Source organism: Phaenicophaeus curvirostris, chromosome 6 (assembly GCF_032191515.1).
Source record: "Phaenicophaeus curvirostris isolate KB17595 chromosome 6, BPBGC_Pcur_1.0, whole genome shotgun sequence".
NCBI lineage: Eukaryota > Metazoa > Chordata > Aves > Cuculiformes > Cuculidae > Phaenicophaeus > Phaenicophaeus curvirostris.
This window is the reverse complement of record NC_091397.1, coordinates 35,265,312-35,290,882: the sequence shown is the minus strand read 5'-3', so window position 1 is coordinate 35,290,882 and position 25,571 is coordinate 35,265,312. Positions and strand designations below refer to the sequence as shown.

At 42.2% G+C, this 25,571-nt stretch overlaps 1 protein-coding gene across 4 annotated transcripts in view; it reads right to left on the bottom strand.

The window, feature by feature from the left end:
* Window positions 1-4,766: 4,766 nt before the first annotated feature.
* GLI3 (GLI family zinc finger 3) overlaps window positions 4,767-25,571 on the bottom strand; it is a 209,099-nt gene continuing 188,294 nt past the window's right edge. For all 4 annotated transcript variants that reach the window (XM_069859764.1, XM_069859767.1, XM_069859765.1 and 1 more), the window contains 5 exons: window positions 17,532-17,681; window positions 16,789-16,953; window positions 13,920-14,210; window positions 10,342-10,669; window positions 4,767-9,160 (listed from right to left, as the gene is read on the bottom strand). In XM_069859764.1, the coding sequence (XP_069715865.1) occupies window positions 6,870-9,160; window positions 10,342-10,669; window positions 13,920-14,210; window positions 16,789-16,953; window positions 17,532-17,681 (3,225 nt within the window). In that variant the 3' untranslated portion in view covers window positions 4,767-6,869. The remainder of the gene's footprint in view (window positions 9,161-10,341; window positions 10,670-13,919; window positions 14,211-16,788; window positions 16,954-17,531; window positions 17,682-25,571) is intronic.

The following is a 25,571-nucleotide window of genomic DNA, read 5'->3' as shown; positions in this document are numbered from 1 at the left end:
CTTGTCCTTGTGTTTGGTGTTCAGGTGTAGTAACTTTGCATCACCTGCTTAGGATTGGAGAGGGCTGTGGGGTGGTTTTTTTTCCTGCCTTGCTTATTGGTGATGTATATTCCTTTTGTATTTTTTCAGGTTTTGCAAACTGCAGTTCTCTCATGTACATGCTCTTCTGAATTCAGGAACCAATTTAATTAATTCAATTAATTCTTCTACAGCCTTGACACTAAAGCACAGACTAAAGGTCAGCAGCACCTGCTGATTTTGGATGCTACAAACCATGAATGCCCTGCTTTTTTTTTGTTTTCCTGAGGACTTGGCATTATTTTGGGTCTTAGCACATAGAAAACCACAAGCCTCAAGCTTTGCCAGGGGAGATTATGGCCTCAAGCTTCACCAGGGGAGATTTAGGCTGGACATTAGGAAAAAATTCTTCACAGAAAGGGTCATTGGGCACTGGAACAGGCTGCCCAGGGAGGTGGTTAAGTCACCTTCCCTGGAAGTGTTTAAGACACAGGTGGACGAGGTGCTAAGGGGCATGGTTTAATGTTTGATAGGAACGGTTGGACTCGATGATCCGGTGGGTCTCTTCCAACCTGGTTATTCTGTGATTCTGTGATTCTGTGATTCTGTGATTCTCCTGCCCCCAGCTGCAGTACTGCATATGCAGCTTTTCATTAGCTCAGTCTCAAGACAGGCTGGAGGACCAGAAATATGCCATGCAGTCCCAGCACTACCCCTAGCAGTGCTCACCTCTGCAAATGATGTGGTTTCGGTGCCTGACCCCGTACTGCCTGCCAGCACCTTCATCTACACCCTTGACAGTAAACAACAATGGCGATAAAGAGGGCAAGGGCCCCCGTGGCATCTACTGCCCTCTTAACGTTCCTCCTGGGGTAGATTCAGCTAGTGGAGGAGGTAAAACTGAAAAATGAGCATGGATGGAGTTGGTTAAAGTTAGTGGTGTGATAGCATGATCAGGGAGCATAGAAAGGGGCTGGCAGTTCAGGTACGTGGGCTCCCCTACTGAAGCAGAGGTGCAATGCTACTGACAAATTTTTAGCATGACGCTGTGCATGCATGCATGCACATGTGCATGTCTTTACTGCATTAGCATTTAAGCAGTGGGACTGTGACTCATCTCCCACTACCTTCAGGTGGCTGGTAAGGCTCACAAACACTGCAAACTCAGACATGTGAGCTCAGTTCACATCTAAACTCCTGATGAGAACTCTGTAGTTAGCATGGATCCTAGTACTGACATCCTCATTCCCACAGGACTGCTTGTTTTCCCACTGCTCCCTTGCATCTTTGTCTGAGTTCTGTCCCATACTGTTGGTGGTGGAAGTGGGGGGAATGCCACTGTCACTTCCCACCTCCTTTCTCAAAGTGAGCTTATGCTGGAGCATTGTCAGGCTCTGAGAGGATTTAGGGTTGCAGCACATGAGATAAGGCATCATGTACACCTTCAAGTCCACTGTCCCACTGCAATGTCTTCTTCATCCCTAACAGACCACTCCCAGGACTTTCCTCCTGCCCCACTGGCTTCTCAGGTGGGCTCTCTGTTCTGCCCTTTTTCCTCCCTGAGCCTTAAGCTCTATGGTAAATGACAAAAGCTTAATAATGGCTGAAGGGTGACCACAAAAACCACAAACCAAACCAAAATGAAAAAGAGTTAAGGTGAGCAAATAACAATGCAGGGTTACTTCCCTTGGCTGTGGAAATGGCTCACCTATTTTGACTGAGGAAGTACTAAGGCAGAAGCTAAGAACTGGCAACTCAATAGAGCAATCCAGGTCTTGCTGAGGTACAAGCAATGAAAACCGAATTTCTTGAAATGAGAAGAGCTCAGCGACCTTAAAAATAATTAGCGCTACAACTCCTTCTATACTGTTTGCCACACGTAACTAGACATCACCCACAACTGCTATACGCAACTGGGACACTCGTTAAGTTTGTTCAGATTTGAAGAAGACAGCATCTAGCTTTTCTGCAGATTATGCAATAACCTACCAGAGTGGACACCTACAAACTAACCTAGCCAGAGGAGCTTCTCCTCCTTTTTTCTGTGCTTCTTCATGGGTGGCTGAGCATTTGCAAGAGACCCTTGGTAAGCAAAGTATGAAAATATAATATATCCAGCTCATAGTTTAGCACAGCTTGGCTTTGATCTATGAAATGACTGCTCTTCCAGAAGTAACCAGATCAGTCTGTTCCTTCTTTCTAACAGCTTATCTGTGTGACACTGCATTGTCATTTATTTCTCCACCTGGTACCGCTCAGCCATTTTTCTTCAGATAAAAGGTAAATACTTTGCTTCTCCCATCATTTCTTTAAAACGTGAAGTGAAGCAACAAGCTGGGAAGCAGAAACAGAAAAGCAAGAGAACATTAGTGGAAGTGATACGCTGATTGCAACCAGGCTCTTCAGCCACACCAAAAAAATAACTCCCCCCCCAAGGAGATATTTTAAAAGCTGAAAGCTAAGAACTTAAGTACAAAGGCTTTTGTGTTTTTATTGACATTGTAAGAAACATTTGTTTTCTTTGTTACAAAAGAGCTAAGTGGTTCTGAAAGCAGAAGTACAGTTTATATGTACACAGTGCTACAGACCCTTCAGATCAACCTAAGGCTCAAGAAACATCAGCTCATAACTGCAGGTTTATCAAATGAAGACCACTAAGGCCCATTACAGCCAAACACTATTCCTACTGTACGTAAATGTATTTACATATTTTCTCTTTTTTTTAAAAAAAAAGGATTACAAGCTTTATAAAAAAAAATCTAAAAAAAAAAGAACACATTATTATCTTACACATCTGCAGGACTGACAACAGTAACTGTTCCATAGGAGACATTCCACCAATCCAAGGACAATAACACATGAATACCAGAGGTTTACAAGACATTTCAGACACTATTAACAGTGGTATGTGCTATTAGCTGAATGGCAAGTACAGCCTCATCAGGAAAATTTGGCAACACATCTTGGTCCCTCTCTTTTACAGGATCTGCACAAAATAAGGCACATACATTGCAAGAACATAAACACTGCTGCTCAGAAGGACAAGCCACTGCACAGCAGGCATGGGCAAGCCAACTGGCCATTTCATCAAGACGTGAGGGGGAAGCAATGACTGGAAGTAAGGGAGCCAGTCAGCACCTTAATGCACGTACCATTTGGGGCCATTCCCCAAGGAGAGAATAACATCATCTGCCATGTGGATATATGGGGCCATTGTACTTGCCAGGAAAGCCCCTCTGGAAGCCCACTGACTTGTCTGCAAAAAACACCTTTCTTACACCCGGGAGTACCTGACGGATGAAGTCTTGCTGGCAAATCCCACTTTGTGGAAAGTAAAACTGATGGGAGAAATACGTGTGATTCACACAGGCAGGTGAGCCTAAGGCCAAGAATAATGAATCTGGAAGACACCCACAGAGCCATTAGAAGAAAAGGTGAGTCAGACTCAGGCTGCAGTGCTTTAAAAGTAGGAAATTCACAATATTTTCTGCATTTTCTAGTACTCTAGGGTGAGTGGTGGGTTTCCAGCTGCTATGGCAATGCCAACTTATGTGTCAGAAACACAAAAGGAAGCTTTGGCTCTCTAACTGGAAGAGCAGTAGGTGGATGCCAGTAAACATATGAGCAATGTTTGTTGGTGGGAAGTTAACAACTGAAAGCTGGTGTCCAGCCTAACAATACCACATCCAGAGAGCCCAGTTTACCTTGTCAAAACAAAACCAAAACTCAAGATAACTGGGCGATGGTGTATTGCTACCCTCAGAGGTACCAAAACAGGCTCTTTAGCATAAACCAGGAAAGCATAAGAAGATACTAAAAGCTAAAAAGTGACACATGAATAAATATAAGTGGCACATACACTTAATGGTGAAAATGATAAACCATTTGAACAAACTCCCTGGGGACGTGGTGGAGTCTCTGTTCTTCATCTTTGCCAAATCAAAACGGAGTACATGGTTTTGGCCAAGACACATTGTTGGCCCAAGACAGGGGTGACAGTGAGTGACAAAGGTTCATCAAATGCAGGAAGGCAAATTAGCTACTCAAACAGTCCCTTTTAGACTTATGCAATATGAACGGCTCCTTCTAAACTCTGATGGATCACATCTGTTAATAGCTTACCATCTTCAATTGGACTAGCAAATACAATTATGAACTGGAAAACTGTGTTTAAAAAAATAACTTTTGTTGGTTTTTTTTTTAATGTATTCACTCTATAACAATAAAAGGCTTCTCTCCCAAACCACTTACTCCCAAGCTAGTCATAAGTCTCTCTGTTTAAATTGTTTATAAACAAGTTATTGATGGCTCAATAAACAGCGAGTGATTGGTTACCGAGAACCGTCTGAAACATGTCCAGCACAGCCTTTTCTCATGCATACGCTGCTGTTTCTCAGCATGAGTGTGAGCTGTATTGTAGTGCTGCAACATACAACCACAGCTGCCGAGGCATCCCTCCTCCCCTGGTGATCTGCCTGGCCAGAGGCATCCCTCCTCACTGTGGCAGCAGGGCAGGGGCAAGGGCTGAGTGCAGTCAGCAGTTCTTGACAGGGCTGCTGCAGGGTGATCAGAGCACAACAGGGAGCAGCTTTGCCACTTTGCAACAGCAAACCAGCCATTTGCCATGGTGAGCTGTGCCGATGCCCCATGCAGCCCATGGACCACTGTGGGAGAGCTGTGAGATTTGGTCATGGGTAGGGAGACAGAGAGGGGAACCAGCAAAAGGCAAAGAGCAGTTCAGGGGGAATGTGTGTGCATGAGACAGAGGAAGGAAGAAATGCTTGCTAAAGACATGGAGAAAGAGCCCCTAGATGATGATAAAAGCTGTAGGATATTTACATTTGTCTTGATTTCTGACTTTTCAGCTCACAGTGCAAATCACTTGGTACACGTTGTGATAAGCCCAAATACAGACCCAGCACTGGGTTCCTATGATGTTTTCCTACAGATTTACAGCTTCCTCCTCTGACTTTAACAGCTGTTAACGGATCAATGCTATCCTACGGCTTCGTTGAGGTTGCATTCCTACACATTCCTCAAATGCCAGGCCCTGAATCAGCTAGTATTTCACCTTCTTTTACACTCAAAAGAAGAGTGCTATGGCCCTCTAGCCTGTAGAAACCACTTTCACCTTCTGGTCCTACTCCTAATTTTGCTAAAGTTTATCTGTATTTCAAAACTGACCACACTTCCCCATCTCATTGACTTGCAGATGTCAAATCCATGACCGTAAGTGCCTGCACCAATTATACCCCATGGCAGCATTTTACTATCGGGATTTAACTGAGGAGCCTTAGAGGGCTGGACCTGCATGCAGCTCCTACCAGTGGGTGAACTTACTCCTTATTTGGTGTTGTAATTGGTCTCCATCCCACTCTGTTTTCCCAGGAGCACTGCGTATTCAGGGGAGCAGACATGAAGCCCAGCATAGCAAAATAACAAGCTAGAAAAGCTAGAGTTTATGGAACAAAAGTCATTCATTTCTACCAGTGAGTAGCTTCAAAACCACAGTGCATTAGCTCAAATTTTTGCTGATGTAACTGAGCCTGGGCATTGACCCACTGGTTTGCCATGAAATGAAATGCACGTTGGTGGCACCAAGACGGAGAGGTTGGGTTGGTCTTTTTGAGGTTTGATTAGTAACCAGACATTGATTGCCGTTTTGCTTGTTTCTTGGCTATTTGTAACGGCAGTGTAAATTTTTGAATTTTGTAAAGCTTGGGTACCCTGGGAAAAAAAACATTTAAGATTATCAGAGCTGTATGTGCTAAGAGGGGTACAGAAGACAGTTCTTATGGCAAAGGAATTGTTGCTGCAATTAAGAACTGGTGGCTCTGCAAATTAAATCTCCACAATTTGCATTTAGAAAAGAAAAGTCCCCAGTATGGAATACTGAAACTTCATTATTTCACTGTATGAAATACTCCATAAGACCCTGATCATCTCTCCACAAATGTGGTATGCAATGAAGGGATTATAGACTACTCAAATTACCAAACATATCCACAATTCTACTATCCAGTCATTTAAAATAGAAGGCTGAAAAACATAACACTAAATACTGCAAAATATGAGAGCTGGACTAAGAATAGCTTTCTGGCCCTCTCCTTCCTCTGAAACAGATTAAACACAACACAATCCTAATACCATTATGAAGGCAGTGACAGCTATCTCTGTGTGTTTATTAAGACCTTAAACATTTGCACTGGGATCAAAGGGCAGATGGTTTTGTTTCTTATTTGCTAAAACCTTCTAATTTCTTGTGCTCCATGACTCTGAAACTACAGTCTAAGGTTCCACAGAAGTGTGTTTGTAAACTGGTTCTCCACGTCAGTGCAATATATCCACTGCAGCCAGAGAGGATTTAATGACTGTATGCTCACTTCACGTTGTTCCTGGTTATTTTGTGCCTATATGTTGAGGGGGAAAAGCTGTAACAGTTTCATAAGGTCTAGTTTCTCTTGAGTAACAAAAAATTGCGAAGTCATTTCATCAGAACTTTCTTTAAAAAAACCCAAAACAAAACAAAAACATGCACTTCACACGTTTAAATTGGTTTACAATTAAAAAAAAATAAGAAGAAAAAGGAAGAACACAGACATTCAAAAAGGGAGAGAGAAGGCGGGGGGAGGGGTGTAGCAATACTGATTCAAAACTGAAATGGAAGACAGTTTCTCCCTAGAACACTTTAGGGTTTTCAGAGTCCTTATTCCATAAAAGGAATATACTTGAAACGCATCCCATTTAGGTGAGATGAGATTGCTAAAATACATACACAACTAAAAAATATGAGTCTTTTTTTTTTTTATCTGTTATCTCCTAAGGTTTTTGTTTTGTTTTGTTTTTAATGTCTATTGCATAACAGCAAGAAACTTGCTTTCTTCTGCGAGTGAGGTCAACAAAGAGCTCATGTCCCCAATAGCCATATTAGTTGTGCTTACAGGCATAGCTGGGAATGTAAGAGACGCTCGGGGAGTGGTGAGGCGTGAGGAATTGCGGGAGAGATTCTGAATGATACTTGGGCTCAGGGCTCCTGAAATTAAGCTGACATGGTCCCCATCATCTATGATAGCATCAAAATCAATCTGCACACCCTCTAGGCTGTTGCTGTCAATGCTGTCAACTGTGCTCGACACTTGGTTAGCCCCCGGGGAAAGAAGTTCAGCTGAGTTTGCAGTCGCGGTCCCCTGCAGCAGGCAGTTAGCTTCTGAACCAAAGAAAGAACTTGTTTTCATAGCTTGGTGGCTAAAGCCTGTAGTTTGGTCATATAACTGACCAGAGAAATTCTGCACATTAGAGCAGAACTGCTGTGATTGACCTTGCATCTCCATCTTAATAGTGTTTACCCTGTACGTCTGGTTGCCATCACTTACGTGTCCTTGTTGTTGTGCCAGGTTGTTTCTCAACATGTTTTGATGTCTGTTGCCACTATAATTAGAGCAAGGCTGGTAACTTTTGGCCATCACCAAACTTGAAGGCTGACTACCGATGGTGTGAGATATTGGTGGACAACTCTGTGGCCCTTGATACAGGCTGTTTTGTGAGGTAGGACTAACCTGCCCTGGCATCATTTGACCGGATTGACTGACTCCCTGGTAATGAACGCTGTCTCCGACTGGTTGGTTTTGCAAATATTCCTGTTCCATCACATTTCTGTTCTGCATCCCATTCACCACACTGGTGTCTTGATCGCTGGATGCCATGGGATGGCTGAAATTTTGTTGGTTCCCACTCACTGTCATATTGCTGCTTCTCATCTTCTGCCCTTGAACTGCCATGCCACAGGGATTGTCCATTGCCCCAGACATCATTGCTTGCCTGCTGATGGTTTCACTGTAAGGCTTATTGGGCTGCGTGCTGAAAGAATTGCGAGCCCCGCTGCCAAGAACCGTGTTTTGCTGTAAACCATAGGAACCATTGTTCTCTACCAGATTGTGACAACCGTTGTGCTGGGCCATGCTGCTTCTCTCCAGGTTCTGCTGCTGAGCCATCACACTGTTATAGAGCCCAAAGGCCCGAGTCTGCTGCACTGCTGAGCGCTGACCGCATTTCAGTTTTGAAGGAGATAAGTCAGAACTTCCTGAGCTTACTTCATTCCACTGAATGGGCAAGTCACTCTTGTTTGCCTCGGAACCTGCCTGCTGGCTGCTCGGTGGAGGGGCTTGGTCAAAGTTGCTGGGGTTGTTATTTCCTAACACTGAGCTATGATGCATTTTGTTGCTGTCTAGGACGTTATTCAACAAGTGGTCATACATGCCCTGGTTCTGGGAATTCAGATACTGAACCACATCATCTGGCAGGAGATCCTCATCATTCAAACTGCCACTCGCTTCCATCGTAGCAGCCTCCAGGGCAATGTTCTCACTGATGCTGGGAGGACAGGGGGAGCTGAAGCTGTGGAAGACGCCACCCTCAGAACGAGTATAGTTCTGAAGAACAAGGTTGTGCTTTTCCATGGATGGAGGCAATGCAGGAGCGTTAAAGGTATTAAGACTGTTGAAACGCTGGACTCTAGGGACAGAGAGGTTGTCGGAGGCCATTCTTACTGGATCACTGGCTCTTCTTGTCCCATTTCCTAGAGCATCATGAGGCAGAAAATGCCTCCTGCTGTAACCATTTGCCCCACCATCACTACATCTTCGAGGGGCATTTACTGGAGGCAGCGGAGATACTCCAGACTCCCTGCAGTCACCCAAGAGTGCCATCCTTGTTTTGAGGCTCATCCTCTCCATATTAGGCAGTGGAGTTGGTGGGGGTCCACCAGTAGCTGCTGCATATTTAGCTTTCAGCCTGTATTGCTGGGCTGGAGTGAGGCTAAGAAGACTTGGCAGGTCATCACACTGGCTCGCTTCACTGGAGCGCCGGGAAGCATCTGTTGAGATGGGGTCATAGGAATCTGCGACACTCACATTCTGAGGTCTTCCCTCTGCCTGGGAGACATTGCTGGACCTCCGGCTGGAGAAGCAAGGCGAGATTCCAGAGGACCTGCGGCTGCTCAAGTAGGCTGAACTGATTGTGCTAGTATTGCTGTCCCTCCTGTTCAGCATGTTCAACACAGTGATGTCCATACTTGAAAGTTCATTTCTGTTTGGCAGAATAGTCATGGAACCTCCTACGCTGCAGCTGCTGTTTGACTGGGTACCTGGAAGTAAAATTCACAGTCAAACAAATGGGCATCACCCAGAAACCGTAAAAGAAAACACGCAGTAAAGAAATAAGGGGAGTATAGAACAGCCTGCATCATCACAGCAAATCAGATGAGTGTTCTTTCTTAAAAGAAGTAGAAGTTAAAACCTGTGTTCTTAGGTTAAAAGCTAATTCAGAGACTGAAGGGCAACATTTCAGTGTGAATTCCAGCACAAAATTTATAGGCCACAGCCACAAACTGTCATCAGCTGGTGTAGAGCTCTAGCCTGTAGTGCAGCTAGTTGACTGGTGTCAGAAGGACACATTCATAAGACAGCTTTTTATAGGCAAAATATAATTGAATAGGCATTTGCATGGAATGACAAAATATACAAATTGGAGGCTATTCAAGGTCATTTCTGAGACTGCTTGAAATAGTCTTGAAATAACTCTTAACAACTGCAAAACATCTTTGCTGGTTTCCTTGTTTTGTTTTGGTTTTAAGCAAACAAAATATATTTCTTAATTTTACATAGTTTCTTTCCATTGAACCAGTTTCAGAAAACCTCAGCTGTCATGCCTGGGTGGAGTGAAGAAACCTATAGGCATGCTGTGGGCAATGTAGAGGCAGCAGGGACGTACATTTTGGCAATGAGCAGCTCCATGTACAAAGACAACTACAGATCTTCAGAGTTTGATCTCACCTTGCTCCCATTCACGGTTATCTACCCTATTTGTAGCAGTACCTATGATCTGTACCTATGATCACTTACATGTGTGGAAACAGTTTGTTTAAAGGGCAACCCAATCATTTATGTAAAGGGTGTTTTGTTAGGGCCTCCTCCAAAAGATTTCAGAATGAACTGGCAGGTATTTATCTTATCTGCCCTGCCTCAAAAAAAGACAGGATTTTGATGATCTTAGGTCCAAACCTTTAACTGTAGGGAATATTTAAAACATGATAAATGGCTCCCTTGATGGTCCCTGTTCTGTAAAATTTGGGACTATCAGACTTATCTCAGGGTGGGTAGTAGGACTGCTAGGGGACAAACAGAAAGTGATGACTTTATGAACCATTCTCACAGCTGCTAAGCTTCATAAGCCGCACTACTCTTTTGCAAGGTTTTCAGGATTGAACTAGCAAGCAACAAATTTTAAGACAGAAACTATTTTTACTCCTGTTTACGTGTATCTCACCATTTCCTACGAGAGGCGGCAAGGTCGGGGCTTTGGAAGGTGGAACGGGGTTCAGTCTCGGAAGCATTCCATTAACTTGTTTCAACCTTTCTAATTTGACTTGCTCCATCCACTTAGTCCCTGTCATATTCCTCCTGGCCTGTAAGCCAAGTGCTGTGGTGGCTGTGGAAATGGTAGAGTCCATGATTGGGGTTTCATCGATGACACTGAGGTCTCCTACACTACCACCACCAGTCAGAGTAAGCTCGATCCCATTGTTGGAATAGTTGCTGATGGGGGAGTGTTCGCTGCTGCATGTAGACTGACCACCAGGGCTTGGCTGAGATGTCTGTTGGAGGGAAGCAAGAAATAGAAGAATATGAGGATTAAGCAAACGATGTTAACAGGAGCATTTACAGCAAATGTGGGTCTAAATGGAGCCAAAGAAAACCAAATGAAAAGAAAAGTTTAGCATTAAATGATGACAGTGACCATTCATTAAGAGGTTTTCTAGATATTTGTTTTAACTGCAGTGAATGCCATTGCAAAACCTGAGATTAAAATCCCTTTTAATATATTTCTGATAGTATACATTACATCTATATGAGACATTTATTTCAGTTATTCCCATAATTGCCTCAATCATTTCACGTCATTTGTAAGCCTGTATGTATGGGTACTCTACTTTAGGTATGTACTGTTCTCAACTGAAACTGCAGTTCAATAAACCAAATAAGAATTTGGCCATGTTACAAGGTCTAATTTACACTGCTAGGCTTGCAGCAAGCAAACAGACAAGACTCCAATAACACTGGAATTTGGATTTTCTCAGTTAGACTTGTGGCTAAAGAATGTAAGTATTTTCCAAGCTTAAGGCTCACTGTTACAAGTGGTGGTTGGCCTGAAATGCTGGCGTGAAATTAAACAGGGACAAAATATCAGTGCAAAAAATACTGTATCATATTATCAGTGTTGTGTGACCCTAGCAGCACTAGGGTCTAAGTTACACCTCCTCTTATACCCAACTCATACCACCTCTGCCCTGAATCAAGAAGGCAATGATTTACTCAATCGAATTAGAACTTAAGATTTTAAATTTAAGAATTTAAGTGCACAGTACAGGCTGCCTATCTACAGGGATATAAAGCCACCACAATAGCTGCTTCTTTCTTAACAGACAGTGCTGCCTGCTGCTCTACCAGAATTCTTGCTGTGGGGAAATATGGCCTTGATTTATTTTTTAAATTCATGAAGTTCTCATGAGAGAATGGGAAAATGTCTCTGACAAACTGAAACACTCGGACTGACAGACAAGACAGACAGTAAGGCAGACAGGAGTTTCTGGACGCAATACCTACTGTAGGTTGTATCAGTGTGATCACAAATCAGTGAGGCATGCATTTTGCTCCCAAGAACAGTTTCATGCAAGTATTTCACTTTGGGGGCTTATGTTTTAAATTTTTTTTTCCTGCCAGTCTGTGATTGGTTTTTTGTATGTTTTACTGATGAATGCTAGCTAGAATTCCTGACGTAGCAGTGACAGCTCTCACTTAATATCAATGAATGAAGACACCAACTCATGGCACTTCTGTAGCTTCATATGCCCCTGAGGAGTTCATTAAGATGCAATAACTATTTTATTACTTCTAACTTGAACAGTGATACTTAGAATTTATGAGGCCACACTGTACAAGTTCACTTCCAAATCCCAGCCATGGCAGATTTGGCGACAAGACTAGAAATAACAGTGATTATGCAGAAGAGAGTTTGTGCTTCTCGATAACAGCTCTGTGTCATGTGGGAGAAGAGTAATAATGGTCAAAAGCCTGTTCTTGTAGCCACATGTCAAGATCACAGAGAGGTAGGCTACAGAATTAAGAACTGTATTATGGGGAATATACTATTTCAGATGTGCAATACAGGAAAAAAAATGGGTGTCTTATCTAGAGAGGAAGGTACAAAGACACTTCTGAAGACATTTCACCAATATAAGCCAGATTTTTCACATGTCAAGTGTTGCAAAATGCTCACAGCACATTACATTTGTGAATGAGTCTAATGAATTCCACATTACTAAATAAAGGAATGATTGGACAATAGACAGAAGGCTAAAATAAAAAAGACATAAATAATGTTGCAATAAGAAAAACAGCAGAAAAATTAAAATGCCCTCACCTTATTACCCACTGTCCTTAGGAAGTTAGAACAAGACATTTAAAAGCATTAGACAGAAAAGACATTGGATTAGTTGAAAAAACTTAACATACATCTTAACTCATACAAGCAGTGAAAAGCAGGAAATACAGAATTGTTTTTAGAAATATTCTTCCATGAGAAATATTTAATACGATGTAAGCAATCAGCATTGATAACCCTCTTCTGCAAATGTTATTCATGTTAAAACCACCTATGCTCAACATGCCTCAGTAATGCTCCAGATTTACCTAGCTGAGCAAGAGGGGAATGGGTTTTGTTCCTTTGTAGCCTAAAGTAGTTATCACCAAAGATGGTAGAGGACGTCTGTTAGGCTTCAGGGGAAGTTAACTCTGGACCCCTGGAAGTTTCTTTATTCAGGATTAATACTCCACTGTTCAGGGCCTTCGGCACAATATAGCAGTAACTTTGATTTCAATGAGTAATCACTTTGAAGTGCAGCATGATTAACAACAACATGCACAGAATTTGGAGGGCTCATATTTGTAGTCCCCAAGTGCTGGGTCCAGATGAATTGTAGACTCAGATGTGGAAGAGGATGGAATGACTGCCTTTGCTAGTTTTAACCCTTGTGGAGAGGATGGATGGCACATGAAATGCAGGCTGATAAAATTCTTCTTTATTTAAGATAGCATGTCAAAAAATGAAATTAGGTCCTGTTGACATCAGTTCAAGGTAATACTGGTTTAATGTAATATATTAAGGCAATGAGTGAAATGAACTGCAGAGATTCTTAATTCAGTTAAATTTAGCTAAATGGGAATTAGGTTAACTGGGTCAAGTTAAATTAAATATGAGATTAACATAAGAGGTCACATCACAATAGAGATCAAATGTTATGAAAAGATCTCCTCCTGCTGTTTAAGAAAGTAAATTTATCCTGCTTCCGTTTGATCCATGACCTGACAACCTCAAATCCCTAAAATATGATTGTTTCCCCAAATTATCTAAAAATCATCATAATCAATATTATCATCTTAGTCTTTTGGACTTGTTTTTTTTCACATTCTGGTTTTGAGCCTGCAGTATTCACATTCTCTTGACTTTCTTCTGTAAGCAGCAGTGTTGAAAAAAATGCCTTTATAATAATGAAAACTGTGCTTTTCTCATAATACCCTGATCCCAAAAGACGGAGCTTTTAAGAAAAACAATTATTGTTAGAGTTGCCAACACTGTACTTACTGCATATTGCACAGACTAGATGTAATCTTTTTATTTGCTATTTCTTAGGCTTTAAAAACATTTTACAATATAAATGAAAAAGAAAACCTCACCAAACCTAACCTTGTGACACATAGTTTAAGGACTTGAGCTTTTCATAAAGAAATTATTAACTGGTTGCAAGAAGGAAAAGGATAAAGGGAGCAGGACAGTGTATTGCATACCATTGGTTTTTCTGACTTGACCGCTTTCACTTGGAGGCATTCTTCACGCTTTGAGGTAGTGTTGCTGAGGTCTTTCTGTTCACCAATTGCACCCTGAGTCTGATGGCCTGGTGACCGGGTCTGAGAGTGGTTGCCTGGGTCTCTCGGTGGTGGAGGCCTCGGGTGGATATCTCCCCGCTGCTTCTTCGTGACATGTGCCTCTGGACCATGCACAGTCTTCACATGCTTCCGGAGAGAACTGGGGTCTGTGTAGCGCTTTGTGCAGCCTGGTATCTTGCAAACATACGGTTTCTGACAAGACAGGAAAAAAACTTAAAATAGATTTAATTCCACATGGGACCCCTGAAAAGCTCCCTGGCACACAGCTGGTGTTACAGTTACACGTTTTGACAGTGAATTTGTTATCTAATTTGTGGTGTCTGCAGTGACTATGCCTAGTCATACCTACTAATTTCCCTTGGTTTTGAAGGTACCCATTAAGGCTGCATAGTTTACAGAGAGCAGAGTCTTTCATGGTATGAACTGGCACAGCTTTGACTTATCGTAGCAGAAGAGTCAACAGAGCTATGGCAATTTATGAAGATTTGCCTCATTTTCTATCCTGTCCATTGCTCTGAGCAGTTTGATACCCTGTTATAAGCATGCCCAGTACCTAGCTCAGAGGAAAACAACCCCCTTCAAAACACGTTGGGACATTTGCTCAGGCGGGATTATCTGAGGAAGAATTCTTCTTTTCCTGGCTCCTTCAGATCACCAATATAATGTCAAAACACAGGATACTGTACCATAAAAATTTTCACTCTGCAGCAATATATGTACTAGTACTATTAGTGCTACTTGCATAACTAATAACTTTTTTTTAAAGCTTGCTTCCTTTGCCTTTGAATTTCCCTAGTTTATTAAGCAATGCACAATGAAGTAAATCTACTGTCTTATAATTTGACACAGACTTTGTTCTTGAGGATTGGAAAGAAGAGTTGAACCCTTCCTAAACACGAAGTGTCATACGCTCACTTTTATTACTGAATTGTTTCCAAGAAACCACTCTTTTAAAGCCTTATTTATACTAGCTCTCAAGAGAAAAAAAAAAGACTCTCATGCAGAGTTCCTCAAAGGGGTTCTTTGTCTGCTTACACATGGCACTGTGGACCCTTTGACAAATGTAGATTCTTCATGGCTGTCTAAGGCCTGAGCCTGCTTCCACTGACATGAACAGGAAAAAACTCAAATCGACTTGAATCGGAGCAAAAATGAATATCACGAGCAATTTAAAGTTGATGCTGAGCTGCTACTGAGGTAGGTTTTCTCAAGATGCTATGGTAGTACATCTCTCTCAGTTGGCTCTCTTCTACATGTGTAAGGCGTATCTGCATCAAGGTACGTCAGCTGCTTTTAAACCTGTCTATAGATTACATACTAACAACCCAAATGGCAATAGGAGAAAGTGCTGATGTGGGTCTTCACCTTCCACAGTACTCAAGGCACTCCATCAGTATCCACTGCTTAAGAACATTTGTTTCATTGTGAAATAATGGTAAGGGACATTTCTCATTTGCTCTTGCTGCTCCGTGTATGAGAATTGATGCGTAGCAGAAAATTTTTCTTGGTGACTTACTGTTAAGATACGAAATCCTAATCTTAAAACACAGACAATAAAGGTCATGTCTTTAAGTTTCAGAGGACCTTACTCACTAACTAGGCAAAAACCAGACTGGTTCAGAGAGTGAATGACAAAAAGCCCAGCCAGCTAGTGGCAAGACGTGGTGATTTTCCTTCTACCAGAATGAAAATTCACAAAATTGCTGCAGGGCTTCAGGGCAGTTTTCAGTTGGGCTGACGAGAGGACACGCTGCAAGTACAGGGTGAACTCAGAGATGCTGTGGGGACCAGAGGACTAGAAGAAGATGAATATTCTCAAGACATTCTGCCAGCCCTAGTGAATTCCTGCAACAGACCTGACAGAAAGACAGAGAAGGACACAAGCCTTTTGAAAATGGATATAGCTGCTGTGGTTTTCACATAACAGTCACCATGCAGGTCTATCCTGCCCTTCCAGTTCTTCCAGGTTTAGGCTAGAGGTGAAGGAGTATAAGGACAGGTCAAGGAGAAGAGACTGGGCTCTAAGATATGAGATAGAGATTATGTGATTCTCTGTGTAACTTGAAATAGGACAGAAAACCAGGGATAAGGCATGGAGATGGTGTGATTTCTGAAAGAGGGGGCAGCAGTAACAGATAACACTCTGCAATAAAGAGGTGTTACGCTCAGAGTTCGGGAAATGGCTGTGACTGCCAGAGGTGATTTCCTTGAGAAAGATCAAATTCCTTCCACTGCATCCTTACTCCACGAGGTCTGAAAAGGGTGGAAATAAAGAGTGAAATAGCCCAGAGAGGTAGGAGAAGGCATGACTCAGAGGTCAAAAGGCAACTCAAATTTTCCAAACACCTGAGAAACCTTTACAGCAGCAGCCAAGGGCGACTCTGGAACCAGTCAAGGAAGACTCTGGTAGCCACGACAGTATCTGAGGCTCGGCAGCCGCCAGGTGTCCCCACGAGCCCAGGCAACAGATGTGCTCCAGAGGCTGGACAGCCCCTCCAGCTCCGGAGGGAAAAACCAGCCCAGCTTTTCAAGGAAATCAGGATCTGCCCCTGGTTAACGCCTGTGTTTTCATTATATCGCTCCCACAAACCTCTCTTACACTTAATAAAACAACCTGCAGCCTCTCTAGGTCCATACGGCCATCTAAAACATAGTCCTTTCAAGTTGCTGAGGATTTTTGTGTATGTTCTCTGTAATAAATTGCTATGACCCCATTTTAAGTCTGTTTGATGCCAAATTTTATTAGATTTCTGAGGGTGTGATTACTCACCTCATTGGAATGAGTCCTGTTTTGGTGCTTGGCCCTGTCAGATGCATTGGAGAAAGCTTTGTTGCAGCCTTCATGTTCACACACATATGGTTTCTCTCCAGTGTGAGATCTCAAGTGTGTTTTCAAGTTTTCTAGTCTGGAGTAGGCCTTTGTACAACCTTCAAACTGCAGACAAGAAGTCAGTCTGTATTAATTTTAATCTTTGGACTTGCAGGAAACAGTAAAAGCTGACCTATAAAAGTTGAGAGACTTTCCAAGCCTTTATAACATTACCCAATGTAATTTTGTTTTGATTTGTTGGATTTTAATTTTACCCAGGCAAAGCCCATCACAGCTCAAATTAAAATGCTTCCAGCATTATGTAAAACTTCTCTTATAGTAGTTGTGTACTTCATCTAAGACAGAAATCCATTGCAAAGTCATTAGGAGGCTGGGGGCCAGCAATAACACCCTGCTCTAAGAGAAAGTTCTTTTAAATAATGAAGCAAACTAAGCTCTGTTTAATAACGCCTTTCGGGCTTCACTGCACTTTAAACTTGAGGAAGTGGGCCAAATTATCCAGTGAATCCCCTCTCCTAAATCTCCTGTAATCTGGGCAAGCTGGATAACAAAACATACATGGTAGCCTCTTCTCCAACAAATGCATGATAGGCAAGAGATCAGGAAATGCAGCATCTGTACCACTCTCTTCCCTGCAAAGCCCCAGCTGCTGCACAGCCTGGAACTTGGCCCCCTTTACTCACAGTGCATTTGTGTGGCTTTTCCCCTGTATGTCTCCTCATGTGGACCACCAGCATATACTGGGCTTTGAATGGTTTCTGCTCCCGGGAACAATCCAGCCATCGGCACACGAACTCTTTCTTCTCACCATGTATATGGTCATTGTTTATATGCTGTTTGGGTAGAAGAGAGATTAGAGTTTAACAGAAATGTAACATCATCATCAGCCTTACTGTAACTTCACAGTGGAACGGCACCTGAGGCTCAGGTATAAACCAGGATCCTGTGGTACCAAGAGTAAGAAGCTTGTCTGTGCTCCAAAGCAATCACGAGGTTCAAATTACAGATCTTATTGGAAGTCCACTAAGGCCCATGAATTTGTTTCTACTGATCTCAGCAGGCTTTGGATCATACCTCAGGGACACAGGCTATTAAATGAACCCCAGACAATCTCATGCACACCACTACTTGCGTGATTCACATTGAGTAATGCTTTCCCAGATCAGGGAAGCCTTACTTAAGTGTCACTCAACACAAACAAGGTTTGAAAAATCAGGCCCATAAAAACATGTCCTCCAACCTGAAAAATCAACAGAACTGCTAAACCAAATTTCCACCAAAACTTTTAACTCACCATACTTTCCTTCAGTAAATGTATTGAACTAGTGTACATGTGGCAACAGAAAGAAAACCCTACACACTACAGTAACTAAAAACCGCACAGAGGCATCCATCAAGCCAGCTTCTGCCATTGCCAAGTACGGCTCTCTCTGAAAGTCTCTGGAAGCAACACCTGCCGCAAACCTGTTAACACACGTGCACATGTCTTGTGGTCAGTGTCATCTGCGTGAGCATATGCAGAGACAGGCTGGGGCTGTGTACCTCTAACTCTTCCAGAGAAGTAGCTTGTTTCTTTCACTAAGATCCAGTTCACCCGAGCATTTGAATATGGATTTAATTCTCACTGACTGTGTTTCTGAGCAGAAATGGGAAGATGAATCAGGGACAGCCTCAAGTTTGGTTTGTTTTTACAAGGTTTAACTATTTGAATTTTTGCACACCTTCAGAAGAACAATAAAAGCGCCCTAAACCTGAACTTTCAGAGGTTTCTGAAGGTTGGCTTTTCAGCAGGAGCTACCTAACTCATCCTCCCAGACTCCTGGAGAAACTCTGCGTCTCTCTGCGACTTCCCCATCGCTTTACTTTCTACCACCGCTTGCTAGCTGGGCCACTAGATGGCCACATTTCTCAGCGAATGTGATTATTTCCATTAAGGTACTAGACAAAATCCTTCCAGAGTTTATATTTGATCACAGCACAGGGATGAAATCTGTATCTACTCCTTAAGTAGCTCACAAAAAAAAAAAAATCCAGCTGTGCAGAAACTCAGTAGTTCATAGTGGAACACAAAGAAGATAATCCTGATCTTTTCTGAAGTCCTGAAAACAATCAGAAAACCAAGTAAATCACTTAAGTTCACAATTATGTGGCACTGCCACAGCAAACAGATGTGCATTGCCTATAGAAGATGTCTGATTTTTTCTTTCTCAGACTTTATTGCCATTTCTTAAAAGCTGTGATGGGGTGCAGAACAGATGTGCTGGACAACATACAACACATAATCCGCAGGACTTTATGTTTCAAGTGCAGATCTCAAGTCTATTCATACTACGCACACCTATACCAAAAGTGTGCAGAAGCCTTGTGCTGTGAAATGGCACTGGAAACGTACAATGAAGTTAATGTGCACTCTTCTTTCCTGAAAGCGAAAGAAGTAATGGGACAAAACTCAATGCATTCAAGTAATTCTTAGTGAAAACTTTCTGTAAACATTACAGGCTGTGAGTTATTTGGTTAAACCTACACAGCTAGGAGGGAAATGAAAATCTGAGCATGTGACACAGGCTTTCCACTTGATACAAAAACTTCAAGGCTGGTTCAATCAGTTCACAACACAATCTTCCTTCACCTCCCACTGTGTGGGCATTTAGGCACTACAGACACTTTTCAGATAAATCCTCAATAGGATGCTTTTTCTTTTTAACCCTGAAAATGAGCTTGCTCCTTGCCCTCCAGACCTCTAGCCTTTATCCATCAGTAGAGCATCCTATAAAACTGGCCTCTCTCATGGGCACAAAACTCCCTTCCTCACTTCCTCTGCAGCCCAGGCTCACTGCAGCAGCTGACAAAGCTTGCCCCGGATGGTGACTTGATCATTTGCCTCTATGTCACTTCACTGGCTCACCTGTCAAGTATCTCATGATCACTGCAGAACTGTGTCCCTCCATGCTCATCTGTCCTGCTCTCTTAACCTGTCATTCCTTTCCTACCCCCTCTGCTCTTCCTACAATCAACACCTCCTTGAACAGTTTTCTCTCATTGATCTGATGCTCCAAGTGGCTTCTAAGAGCTCACCTGCAAAGTTATCTCGTTCTTATCCAGCCTCTCTGAGAATCCTCACCTTCAGGTAAAGCCTAGGAGAAACAAGCCTATGATGTCATCTGCTAATCTTCGTAATTTCTTTAGATCTCTGATGAGATGCTGAATTGCTTTTTGCAGAGGGATGATATTTTAACAGACCTATAAATGTGCCCAAACACTGGAAGTCTGGTCTGGAAGAAGACACTTGCTAGACATTAAAACAACACAAGTAAGGCCAACAGCAGAAACATGCAGTGCTCTCAGGCAAGGAGATTCACAGCATTTGTAGTCCTGACCATGCAGGAGCAGATTCAAATGCCCTCACTCTCTGAAGTTACTATTTGAAAACTGATCAGTCATCTGCTATGGACATGCAGGCAGAAGTATAGAAATATGAAACAGGAACTAAATCTACACTGGATTTTTTTATCATTAGGCAGAAAAGACATGTTATATTTACAACATGTTTAAAGGAAGAGGGAGGTCTCACTGTGCAAACAACAGCAATTAGAGAAGTTCAGAAGTTTGTGAACTCCGGCATTCATGTTCTTTGACTCAGATAATTACCTTTGGATTTTGCACGGTGGTTTTGGCTCCCTGGTCTCTATTATGAGATGGAATGAATAGTTTTGAGCTTGTAAAACAAAGAACAGTCAGGAATAAGAGTATTATGCAAAGCAGCAGCTTTGGTACAGTACAATAAGGATTTATAGGGTTTCAATTTATAATCTGTTTGTAACCTTATTACACTCATGAAATGTCACATTCCAGGGACTAGATCAGAAGGATTTTTTTTTTCCTGGTGAAATTGAATTTTGATGCAGTTTAAGGATGTGAAAAAGCTTTTATTTTAAATTTGTAGGCCTAAACCTGCAAGTTTTACTTACATTGGTAATCCTTATTACAGTAAATAGGCGCATGAAAGCAAACGATATTACTCCCTAGTGTCAGGGTTGCTAACATAAGGCTCTGAAGCACCAGCTCTGTATTATTAAGAATTTCTGTCCTGAAAAAAAAAAAGCCCCCATGAAAAGCTGGAATTCTACTAGCTATCTCCCATTGCACACAGCTCAAAAAGCTGCTAAATAGGGGTCATTTGCAGAATACCAGTCACTTTCATGCCACTTCAATGCTCATTACTAAACCTCAGTCTGTCCTGGCTCATTTTTGTTTCTTTAAAAAATGTTGCTATTATCATTTGGCTCCAAAACACCCCAAATAGAACAGAGGGAGCTGACCTAAATATTGATTTCAGTCTCAGAATGCCCTGACTTTGAAGGTAGAAGCTCTAAGATGGATTTCAATTCCAGAGGAAAAAAAAAAAAAAAAAAGGCCATCAAATTCATTGAAATGAAGGCTGAGGTTGGCCTATTACATCTACTGGAGAAGCTCAAAAACCAGATGTAACAGGAAGCACAACCAGCAGTGTCCTGGAAGCACAAATGCTCACATATCAGAAATTCTATTCAATACATGTTCTCATATAATCAATGCACACCATATGTGCAACTCCATATTGTAAGAGATTATGTGAACTGACACTGGAGGTAGGAAGTATTCCATCTCTCTCCTCCATAAGTATCTAAGCATATCCTAGCTGACTGCTTGGTACCCAGTAGCTATTCAATACATAAACAAAGGAAAAACGTGCTCTCACAGTAGTCAAACAGCAGGAGGAAAGTCTCTTCAAACTGGTGGAATGATTTTGGAACAACACAAAAAAGAATGATTGTCATCTGCAACAGAGATTGCATCTGAAAGCGAAGCGTTATGGCAGATAAAGCAGAAAACATTGGGAAAATCTCGTAATATATGCTGGAGAAAACCAGGAAGAGACCATGCTGTATTGGTGTCATGTGCTAAGTTAGTGGCACAGCAGAAGGCACATCACCATTGCAAAAAATTGATTTAATTCCAATTATACAATGGCAATTTTAGACTTTCATCTTCTCACAGTTATTTTCCTTCATTTTAAAAATTAAAAAAGGAGGTGCTAAATACCTCCTCACTAAACCTCATTACTGACATCAACAGAAGCAGTGTTTAAGCCATCTTCTAGCACAAATGTCCCCCTGGACTGTACTGCCACAGAAAGCCCGTCAGAGCCACTGCATTGCTGCATAGGAAACAAAAAGTGAACGTCGAGAAGTCATTGCAGTGGAACACCTGCTAAACACAGCTCATCCCACAGCTGCATGAGGGAGTCATGGAGCTCACAAGGCTGCACAGAGGAAAGTGTGTCTAGCTGTAACAGACTGGGTAGCTCTGAGGCTGGTTTGGAAGGGGATTAGCTGTCCCTGACTGATAAATCCTGCAGGGAGTACTCTTATGTAGCGTTTTGCATAGGGTATGGACTTGTCCTTAAGCTCACATACAGTTAGAAACAGGAGGGGGCTTCCTGGTCATCAGGCCTATCCCTTACTACACATAATCCAGTCATGAACAGAGCAAGCTTCATCTTCTAAGTACATTGGTGATCTGTTCCCTCTGCTCCCAGTGGACAACTCTTCTAGGAACTCACTCCTCTGCTGGTTAGCAACTAATTTCTTGCTTCAGTTTATTCACAGCCAATTTATTCTCATCTGTTCTTGTGCCAGCACTATCCTTTAGCTTCAACAGCTCTGCTTCCCTGCACAGCGTTTGCTTCTCTCCTTCCCCCACTCCAACTAACTGACAGACAACACTATCCTCTCCGTCTTCATCTGCTAGATTAAATGACTTGGTTCCCTCTGGTGCTCTCTAGGATGATCAAGTCCTCAATCCTTCTCACATCTTGCTTTGGCTTGAGGTGTGGAAGTCCATGTGTCCTGTCTGTCATTTTGTTTTGAGGTTTCTCATTGCCTCATCCAGGACTGCATTAGTCCATCCCTCTCTAGCAGCTCTCTCGGTCCTCCCCTCTACCTGATCTAGTACAACTTCAACTTCTCAACCACAATAGTGTGAAGCACACCAGAGCTCACCAGACTCAGTGTAACAGAATTCAAACTTGCCTGTCATCACTTAGTTATAAGTACAGATCTCTCCTGCACTTTGTACTTGAGACCATTACCAAAACATGAGTACCTCATAACTCGTGAATGTACCCTTCCTAATAAAAATCCTTGGGAAATTGTATCTGCTACTATGGCCACATAGTAGCCATAGAGACAGAGACTTAAAGCCCAGAAAAGCAAAAGCCCACATAGACAGAAGTATTGAGGTCTTTGATACCCACTGAACGTAGCCACTTGCTCATGAGTGGTGTGCACACTTCTGAGGTTCTTGACCCACACAGCTTCCTGAGATATCTGAGTGACTGCAAAATGAGTATCAGCTTTCAGCAAAGTGACAGGGTAGCACTTGAACAAATACCCATGCTTGCCTGCTCCCCAGGGATGCAATCCACAGCTCATCACTGCTCTGCATTACCATTTTAGGTAGTCAGGCTACTAAAAGATAACATCAGGAAGGCCTCTCTACCATCTCATTAACATCTTGATAAAGATTAACTCCATGATACATGGCAAGATGGACAGAAAAAAGCTTTGCAGACAAGTCAGAAAAGAAAGGAGGTCCTGGTGAGGCAGGGAATTTCCTGTGGTGATAGAACTCCCATTGTGAGGAGTAAAAAAACTTCATCTCCATGGACTGAAATCCCCAGCAAAATTCTCGGACACATTCCAGTCATTGCAATCAAGTCTCTCTCTAACCCCTGAGACTAGCTGTTAGAACAATGCATGCATTTTAATTTCCTTTTATCTGCTAGAAAAAAGGTATGGATCCTTTCTGTCCTTCCCCTACTAAAGATCATTTGCAGGCACAACTAGGCTGAACAACCACAGGAGACTGTCCACAATGTCTCCTCCCTGCTGCACAAGTCAAGAGAGTGCTTTTGACCTCAGGCCCTTAGGATGGCATAAGTACTTAAGCCATTTTTAGTTCCTGAGATGGAAGAAGTACTTAAGCGGCTTTAAACCTTTATGGTAGCATAAATGTTTAAGCTGCTCGCAGTTCCTGAAGCCAAGTTGAAGCCATAGCTATATGAAGAACTCTGCACTTCTGCATAGGCAAAAGCCTATATAACTATCTCCACTCTTGCTTCCTTTCCTGTGGATGCATTTATTGTTATTCTATTAGAGTTCTTCAGGCTGTCTTGCATAGTTAATGAAAGATTTAAGAAATGTTGTGACAGATCTCTGCTAACACTTATTAGCAACATCACAATTTACACCATCCGCTGATGTGGCCCAAAGCAGGTCAGGGCGTCAACAGTCTTGACATCTTTGCTGAAATGGAATACCCACAGTTAAAATCAGGTGGATCTTAAAAGCACTGCACAGCAATTTCCTCTGTGTGTAATGAATGCACTAAATACTCCGTCTGCACACTGCACTCCTCACCCTGTAATGTTTGATCTTGTCGTTCAACCTCAATACTTAACTTTCAAAGTTTTCCACTATTAAGAAATTGTCTCCCACTCCCCCTAGATTTGGTCATGATTGTAAACCTAAATGAGGACTAGTGGCATATCACATTTCAGTAATCAGATATTTTGGAGCTACATGTGTTAGAGAGGAGTGTGACTTTTTTAAACAGTATAAAAAATGTACTGCAAATGTTTATAACTGCAGTGTGACTAAAAGGGTTTTACTCATTAAGAAAAAAAATCAAATCACCAAATAAAGAACTTTTCAGTCAAAAAGAAGGTATTTCAGAAAGGAGTGAAGTTTATGTGGAAAACTGGAAATATAACTTAGGTTATTTCACAAACTTACTACACAAACTCTGTGTACATGACTTTTAATACTTAATTGTAAGAAAAAAATTAGACCTCAGTCAGCATTCCAGCTGAATTCATGCCTGAAACTCATTTATTACTGTGCTGTTCTGGATTCCCATCACTGCCCCTTGAGAACTAGCAATAGCAGTCAATAAAAGAGGGATCAAAATTAGAAGCCCAAGTCAACTGAAAAATAATGATGATTTAGAACTTGAGACAGCCCATGGAACTATATGGATGGGGACTGCAGGCACAGGAGAATGGCAGCATGGAAACCAATAGCTGGAACAGTGGATGGAAACAGTAAGAAAGGAGGAAAGTTGCAGGAGGTGAGTGAGATCACATCATGTTTTGGCTGTGCTGAGACACGGAGTGGTTCTGCCCCTAACGGCTAATCACCTTTTCTTAGCTTCCAACATCACTGCCTCAATAGGTCATAAACCGCTTATTCACTTGCCTCGATCTGAAGGGCTTGGGTTAATCTGGCCGGTTTGACTCCAGCATTTGAGGGAGCATTCCCATGTGAATCTCAGAAAGGTTGCAACAAACAGTTGGGGTCAACAGGTGGGCCAGTACAGATGACACTGGGAGAGGACTGGGTTTAAAGACATATTTAAAACTGTATTAAAGATCTTGGGTCAGTGCAGCACATGTAAAGAGACTGTTTTTGTCTCATGGGGCATAAAAGTTCAGAAGCAAGGAATGCACAAAGGCCAAGAGCAGTCAAAGTGATAGTAATGAATGAACATTTGCATATTTACTATAAGCCTGTGCAGGAGTCATCTTTTTACCTCAAAGGCTGTTTAAGCAAAACACAGCCAATCAAATGATTTTTTTTTTATGTATAGGCTTGGAGAAGTCTCATTCTCTAAATGTGAAACTG